Source organism: Pterocles gutturalis, unplaced genomic scaffold (assembly GCF_000699245.1).
Source record: "Pterocles gutturalis isolate BGI_N339 unplaced genomic scaffold, ASM69924v1 scaffold30911, whole genome shotgun sequence".
In the NCBI taxonomy this organism is placed as follows: domain Eukaryota; kingdom Metazoa; phylum Chordata; class Aves; order Pterocliformes; family Pteroclidae; genus Pterocles; species Pterocles gutturalis.
Window position 1 is genome coordinate 4,584 of NW_010106426.1, and position 8,401 is coordinate 12,984.

Genomic DNA, 8,401 nt, shown 5'->3' on the forward strand with positions numbered 1-8,401 from the left:
TAGGGAAAAGAAAAAATATTTTGATGATTGACCACTGAGACATAGTTTTAAAACAAATTTTAGGAGTTTTTCATTGATCCTTTTCTAGTATAACTTGGAGGTTAGAGAATAGGTGAAGACTGTGGCTAGAAGATTGTATATGTTAAAATAGTGAGGCGAAATTACTTCTGTACTGTTTTCATCAGGCACTGCTTATATTCATGGAATGAAGCACGCCACTGGGAATTTTATTGTTATTATGGATGCTGACCTCTCTCACCATGTAAGTCTGCTGTATTTTTTTGTGCCCTGATTTTAATCTGCTATAATTAAATTTTCATTGTTTTTTTTTCTCCCCTACTCATTTCTTTTTTCTCATGTGTTTTCCTTCCATTTCAGCCTAAATTTATTCCAGAGTTTATCAGGTAGGTGCCGATTGTCATATGAGAGAATGACTTCTGAACTCTTATTGTTTCATAGTAATATCTGAAAGTTTTATATTCTTGTGTAGCTGTCTTGGCAAGGCAAGAATTCAAAAGTGATTGGACCTCATTAGATGTGTCCCAAAATAATCGAGAAAAATAATTAGCTCCTAACTGGAGCAAAAATCCTCAGGTTTAAAGTAACAGAGAGCATGCATGGCAAAGTACTTCTCTTGTAATGGTTGTTCAGCTTTGAAAAGCATATCTATAAATGTCATCTTCTAATTCTAGTGATTTCAGCATGTGGGCATGTAGGGATATTGACTAGAGGACCATGTCCTCAGTTATTGGTGAAATACTTGTCTCCCTTTTGCCTGCCGCTTACATTCCTCTCCCTGTAACATTTCAGCTTGTGAGAAACGGTCAACAGGCATTACATGGGAGAGCAAGGGTGGAAGTCTGTGTCGTTTTCAACCTTCTTGCTTAGTAGTACTGGAAGCGTAAAATTTTAGATGAGTTTCTGCGGCCATTGGGCATGGTATGGACTAAGGATAGGTCCAGGCTTCTTTTTTTCCCTATGGTGGGCTTGTGTAATTTAAATATTTAAAGAGGGAGGCTTTAAAAGTGCATAATTGGTCTTTATAAATTATTGATTAAGTAGTCTGTGAACTTGTATGACGTAGTTGATAAAAGATAATCGTAAGATTCCCTGAAACAGCTCTTTATAAGAAAACCATTAACAGGTTTTTAAATACATAATATTTAGAGCCACCATAACTATTGCTTTGCTCTCTTCTCTACTTATTTGTTCAAAGGTTTGTAAAATACAGATTTTCTACTAAAAGAGTGATTGTTCTTATTTTGAAATTTGTACTACCTTCATACAAATATTCCTCCTCTTTTTCTGATAAAACCGATTGCTTATAGAAAGCAGAAAGAAGGGAATTTTGATATTGTATCGGGAACAAGATATAAAGGAAATGGAGGAGTATATGGCTGGGATTTGAAAAGAAAATTAATCAGGTTAGTATTTTTCTAGATATTTACACATTAATTTCTTATTTAGAAATGTATAAGAATTCCAAGTACTTAAACAATAAGTATGCGTGAGCTGTACTGAGTCTTTCGTCATAGTACTGGGTACTGTACTGCGAAATTATATTAAATTATAGAAGCTTGCATGATTTGCAAATTATTTGGTTAAAACACAGAGAAAACCCATCAAGACAGAATGTAATGATACAACCAGGTTTGAGAAATGGGTTTTAACAGCGGACAAATCTGCGGGGTATCAGGGTGGGACAGTTTTTCTGGCTTCATCATCCAAGGAATGAGCTGAGACTGTGACACTTTTGTCAGGTTTAAAAGACACATTTAGTTAGCTTTAAGATCTATAATGTTCCTTTCCCTAAACAGTAAATCACTTGCTAAACCCTTCTGTTGACACTCTGATTTGTCCCAAGTTAAGGATTATCTGGCACGATCAATGTCAATAAATCATTATTTAGACCTTACTGGAAAATAGTTACAGTGAGCAGCAGGGAGAGGTTTCACCCCAAAGCAAAGAGGGAAAATGATGTCAAGGTTGTGATAGCGTATGGAGGCTGGAATCTCAGGTTTATATGGACTCCCAGTTTTTCAGGAGATAATCGGCAAGTTTCTTCTGCAGAAAGTCTTTCTCTTACGCCTTACTTAAGAGAATAGGAGTAAGTTCATGCTGATTTATAAGTTACTGTAAAGAACAGAAGTTGTGTGACCAGTCTGATCTGGAGATGGTATCACAGGGACTGTATTTGGATTTCTGGAATAAGTGCTCATCCTTTTGTGAATCTAAATAAAATATGTACCCAAAAAAAGGAAGAGAGATAAATGGATATTACAGAGGATTTTTTTTTACATCATACTTGACAATGTGAAGGACTTCCACGTCTTATCAGTGTATAATACAGCCCTCAGCAACGTGGTTGTGACTGGCTTTTTGGTCTTGCAACATGTTTCATCAGTGGAGCTTATCCTTATCATACTATGAAAGCAGCGGAAACCAAAACTGAATGTTGATTTTCTACATCCAAATCTCATGTTTGTCAAAGAAGCATTTTTATTGTCCCCTTACACTGAATGTTAGTCAGAAGAAAAATGTAGTTTTGACTGTGGTCAAATTTATTTCTTTTGTATTATAATAGTATGTAGCCGTAGTGACAATTCTGACACAAAGAACCAGATTGAGAATCTAATTTCTAAAAAATGTTTGTTTTTTCCTTCATAGAGAAGTTCAGTAATCTACTAATCATCAATGTTTGAAAACCAAAAGGTTGAGTTTTGGCTTCAGGATGAGCAGTGAAGACATATAAGAAATATAATTGTTTCATATTAAGCAAAAAAAGGTTTCTTTTTTTTGGCTAGTAGGATGATACTTTCTAGAAACTCTGCTTGATCTTTTGGAGTTGTGTACTGAGTAATTTTGATGTTCATGTTTTCTTTCACAGTCGTGGTGCCAATTTTCTAACTCAGGTTTTGCTGAGACCAGGTGCATCAGACTTAACAGGGAGTTTCAGGTATGGGTCTGGTTTGCAATTCATAAAGTTTATTTGAAATTAAGAAACTGCTGAAAAAGGAACTGGAGTAAAAACAGACCTTCTTTACTGAGGAATATGAAATCTGTTTGGAAAGCGTGTAAGAAATAGTAGACTAGATTGCAAGAAGGGTTGCTCCTGTGACTTTGTTAATTTTTTTTTTCTTTAAATAGTAATGATATAATTGATTACCGTTAAGATTCCTACACACTGTCTTGATTTCTGTAGTTCATCAATTGTGCTTCAGGTTTCATTTTCTTTGTAATCATTTACAGGTTATACAGAAAAGAAGTCTTACAGAAACTAATGGAAAAATGTGTTTCTAAAGGATACGTCTTCCAGATGGAGATGATTGTTCGGGCTAGACAGTTAGGATATACTATTGGAGAGGTATAGTAAAAGTTTTGATATGTACATGGTGTTTTCATTTAAATGTAGATACAGGTTACTGGGAGCATAGGAAATTTTGTGCGCTGCCAAAAACAAGAAAGATTTTCAAATTGATATAAAGAAATTACATATGTAGAACTCTATTTTTCCAACTTTTCCAGGTGAATACCAGATCTGAAATTCCAGTTACTTATTCCTCTGGCTGATACGCTTCTCAGATCTTCCCTCTTCCTGTTGCCGTTTCTTTAGCTGCATACAGTTTTACCAGGCTCTTCAAAGGGGGAAAAGAAGTCAAAATATACCGTCAAGTTGCTCTGAGTGCTTTTTTCCTCCTTCGTATTGTACAGACATCTCTAGTTAGATCTTTTCAAGCAGTTTTTTCTCCAGTAACCTGATTCTGTTACAGATTTATTCTGTTCTCTGTCATTTATTTCCTTGTTATTTTCCAACTTTCCAGCTATCACAACTTTCCACTTTTAAATTCTTTGAATATGCTGTCTACAATCATTGAAAAAGAACTCCAAGCAATTGTTAGATACTATATTTCCAGCAGTCTGATTGCCGCCTTTTCTGTTTTGCTGAATTGCTCTTGCTGGTTTCTTTAAAGATGGTTCACTGGAATTCTTTCAGCAGCCAAATCTCAGAACCAGTTCATCATAATTTTCATGACTAAATTGTCCAAGAATTCTGTTGCTGGTAGTTCTCTCTCTACACCTTGCCTATTGAATTTCTCTATCAACATCAGGTAGAGTATTTCCACCCAATAAAGCAAACTCTTTTCTTCCACCTTTCTTGCTTATGGAGCAGTATCACTATCCTGTGTGTAGCTGGGGCTTGACTGTAATTTCTTTGGTCTTCACATCCAGCTGCATTCACATATTGCTGAATTAAATCCTCACCTGTCTATACATCCAGATACTAAAACCTAGGATGAGGTGAGGCTTTATTTACTTTAAGTTTTAAAAACAGTAAAATACACTTCTCTGGCTTTAAAAAAAATGCAGTGTTGGGTTGCTTATACCTCTTTACAGCTGCTGCTGTAAAGACCTTTTTTCTGCCTATTATTTGATCCCATCACTCGTTTATTTACGTGCCTCTACTGGTTGTGTAGCATCAAGTATAAGATATTTATCGTCTGGTTCAAAGCCTGACGGACAGTCTTCACGAGGCCCGATGTCTCCCCGTCAGTGCTGAGACACAGGCTCTGTTTTGTGATGGGTCAGTTATGCCATCCTCAACAATTCATCTGTTACATTCTCAAGTAAGCATCTTCCTTCCCCTTTGGTTTCTCACATGTAGGAAGAGTTCTCTCCAACATCTGAAGAGTTGCTTCATTATTCAGCTTTGGCCCTGTCTTTTAAGATTTCCCTTGTGATATCTGTGACAAACTTGTCAGTGTTCAGATTGTTGATACAGAACTATAAATAAGACTACTGTATTTCTCCTTTTCTGTGTGCCATCTTTATATTGTAACTTCCTGAGGCCAGGCAATTTTCCATTAAGTTTCAAGTACATATTAATACGGAATTTCCTGATCAATACTTATGATATTTATATATTTTATAATTATCCAAATAGTAATATCAGAATTCCAGAAGAGATGACACATGTTTAATTCCTGATTTGCAGGTGATGCAACTCTACAGGTAGAATAGGAGTTTCTATGCAGTTGTAAAATGTAGATACAGTTGTGAGGGTGAAATATTTCTTAAGCAGAGTTGAAAACGAAGATTGAGATCTGCAGTCTAAAAGGAACAAATGGCTGATGAGATGAGCTGACATAAGCTATCCTTAGTAGCCCTGTATGCACCTCTGTTTCATTCTGCTGTCCTTCTCTACCATGTGTGAAATGTACCACAATGCACAGAATACACCCTTTTGAAAATGCTTCCTTTAATGACAGAACTTCTTATGCAAGAAAGGCAAAGTCCAGCAACAACACAGGTGGTTAATTCCTATACTGAAGCGAAAGACTGGATTCCTTTTATTAGATGAGCTATTAACCATTCTTTCATCACTGGTTAGGAAATGTCACTTCTGACATCCTGCACTGACTAAATATTCAGTGATTTGTGTCTGTGCCCCATAGGTCTGGTGTCTGTTGATGGGATGCTTACTGGGATCATAAAAGGGACCTTAGTAAGAAAGCCAGAGTAATTTTTGAGTCAATCTGCCTGCCTTTTTGGTATCTTCCTTATTGTCTGCTTGCCCTGGGTTCTCTTCTACCATGGACTGATCTGCTAGAATTGTGAGAAATCCTCAGTCCTGGCACAGATGCAAGGGTGTGGTGATTTTTGTGTTCCACTTGCCAGATGATTTCTGGTTGAAATTGCCAGCAGAATGCTAAGCCAATTTTTTAATGACTTTTGCAAATGCAATTCTTTATTTTAGCCCCTGAAGTATTTCAATTTTGCACACAAACATATATGGAAATTCTTGACTATTCTAATAGGGCGTTGGCAGAAGGTCCTGTCATGTGTCATTTCTACGTGGTTGAATTACTGAAAAGCAGTATGTTCCTAACATTTTATGAGTAGTGAGTTAATCTGGACAGTATGGTCACTTAAGTAAGGAAACCAAAGTTTGTGTTTTAAATGCCCCTTAATTCTGTAAATAATCTATAAAATGGTCAAAGACCGACAAATGCAGGTGTTGCTTGTAAAATGTGCACTACCTGCCATATTTAGATGTAATTTTCTAGCCAGCGGTAAGGTTGAGCTGAATGCTGTTGCATGGTGGCAGGAGATTTTTGCCTTCCTGAGGGATTGGCTCAGAGGTATTGAATTTAGCTAACAAGGAAAGGGGTGAAGGTTCATTTTAAGCCCCCAGGCTTTTAGTGCGCTTAAGCTATTAAGTTTGTTCTGACTGGTGTATCATCCAGCCACTGAGTAATGTCTTTGGATCATCTTTAAAGGTAATAAACCAAATAATTTCATGCTTCCCAGCTATGGGGCATCATTAAAGCCACTGGTAAGAAGAACTTAGAAAAAGGAAGCCAATCTGGTGCTTGCCTTCTTTCTGTGTCTAAACATGCAGTAGTTCAAAGGCCATTCTTTTGTTTACAGAATTTCTGATTATTTAGGTTTTGAACCTTAAAAATGGTTTTGCTTGTTTCAACAGGTTCCTATTTCATTTGTGGACCGTGTCTATGGAGAATCTAAACTGGGAGGCAATGAAATAGTTTCTTTCTTAAAGGGGCTCTTGACCTTGTTTGCTACAACATGATAGTTTATCCTAAACTAACTTTTGTAGAAAAACATTTTCTGACATCTCTGTGGGTTTAATGTATAATAGCAGAAGCTTGACAATTTGTGTGGTGACCAGAAGACCTGCTGTAAACTAACAATTAAATGAATCGCCAATAATAAACTAAATATATTGTATCCCCAAATGCTCCTCTGAAAATAAAGACTAATGCTCTATTCTATTTTTGTAAAAATAATGAAGTCTTAATAAAGAACACAAAGCTAAATGATCTTTTGCATTTATAAATGAATCATTATTCAGCAGAGGCTAAATATGATTTTGAAATAAAGACAAGCAAGGACATAAAAAAGAATTACAGAATTTATCTTATCTTTGTTCTGTGGTTTGCAGATAGTATTTTAAATATATACGAGTTAGTTCCCTTTCTTTCCTCAGCACATATATACATGTATCTTAAAGCAGATCTATAGAACAGTTTCTACAGAAGCGTTAATAGCTTGTGTAGTTTAAGAGGAAATACAGTTGAGTACAGTGATTTTGGATTTTGTTCTCTGTAAAATTGTTTCTAGACTGAAAAGAAGGAATATTCTTTGGATAAGAAAGTGAATGGTACATATGGAATAATTTTGTATTCTGTGTGTTTGTCCAGAGGCAGATGCTTCCTTTTTCTTATTTTTGTGAGAAATGAAATCTTTTCAGAACCTATAACAAAGGAGTGTGACATCTGACCCAACTTTAGGAGACAGGACTCTGACCAAGACCGTGTTCGTTCATTTCATACTTAAGCACAAAAGTGTGTTTAATTTGTCTTCAGGGGTGAAATAAAAGTTCCCCAATGTTCCCCGTGACGATGCAACCTCTTGAGGAGTTGTCCCCATCCCCTGCTGCTGTGTAGCAGATGTGTGTTGTCATGGTGCAAGTTCCATGCTATTGTCACCTGGTGACAAACACAACACAGACCCTTGGCCCTTGCTCCCAACACAGCCCTTCTGACCTGCTCCCAACCAGCTCTTCCTCCCTACTCCCGACCAGCCCTTTTTCCTTTCTCCTGATCATCCCTGCTCCCGGTGCCCTGGACCCACGCCCCAACCCTTGTCGCCTGCTCCCTGTGCCTCCTTCCCTGCATCATGAACACCCCAAGAAAGAGGAAAGCTGCTCTGCCAAAGGTACAGCCCTGCTCCACAGGTTGGGGCACCCCCCACTGCCCGGGCAGGCTGCAGCAGGCAGTGTGGGGATGGTGTGGGAAGGGGACCCCACTGTGGGGAGCTCGGGGGGCTGGGAGCTTGGCTCGCCCTCTCCACCCACCCACCCCTGCAAGGCCAGGGACTCCTTGAAGCCCTTCTGGGCTGCTCCTCCCCTGCTGAAATGGAGCATCCCTGCTGGGGGGACACATCCCAGGGGAGCCCCAGGAGCCCAAGGCTGGTGCCGCAGGGATGCTCACTGGGAAGGAGCAGGCAGGTCCTGCCCGGCACCTGAGCCGGTGCCTCCTCTGCCCCTTTTCAGGTGGGAGCCAGGGGAGCTCAGCCCTGCCGGCAGGGCAGCGCCCGGGCCCAAAGACGCAAGGAGCTTCTGGGCGCCCAGGCAGGCGCAGGGCTGTGGTCTGTGCTGGGGCCTCATGGGGCAGGGCTGCTCACCCCTGCCCTCTGCTCCACCAGAAGGCAGAAGACCTTGCCGCTCCCCAAACTCGTGAAACAAGCAACATGCATGAATGCCTGGCTGCAGGCGCTGGCCTGACACTGGTGGTGGGTGCTGGTGGCCAAGGAGCCGCCCAGGCTCCAGCCTGCTGCTGCTGGGGATGTGTCCAGGGGCCCCATGGCCCCACGGCTCTCC

At 39.4% G+C, this 8,401-nt stretch overlaps 1 protein-coding gene across 1 annotated transcript in view; it reads left to right on the forward strand.

Moving 5' to 3' along the window:
• DPM1 (dolichyl-phosphate mannosyltransferase polypeptide 1, catalytic subunit) overlaps positions 1-6,773 on the forward strand; it is a gene marked incomplete at its 5' end in the record, with an annotated part of 11,346 nt that extends 4,573 nt beyond the window's left edge. Inside the window, 6 exons of the mRNA XM_010087785.1 lie at positions 186-262; positions 379-404; positions 1,329-1,424; positions 2,888-2,956; positions 3,250-3,364; positions 6,485-6,773. Of these exons, the coding sequence (XP_010086087.1) occupies positions 186-262; positions 379-404; positions 1,329-1,424; positions 2,888-2,956; positions 3,250-3,364; positions 6,485-6,589 (488 nt within the window). The remainder of the gene's footprint in view (positions 1-185; positions 263-378; positions 405-1,328; positions 1,425-2,887; positions 2,957-3,249; positions 3,365-6,484) is intronic.
• Between the last annotated feature and the right edge of the window lie 1,628 nt (positions 6,774-8,401).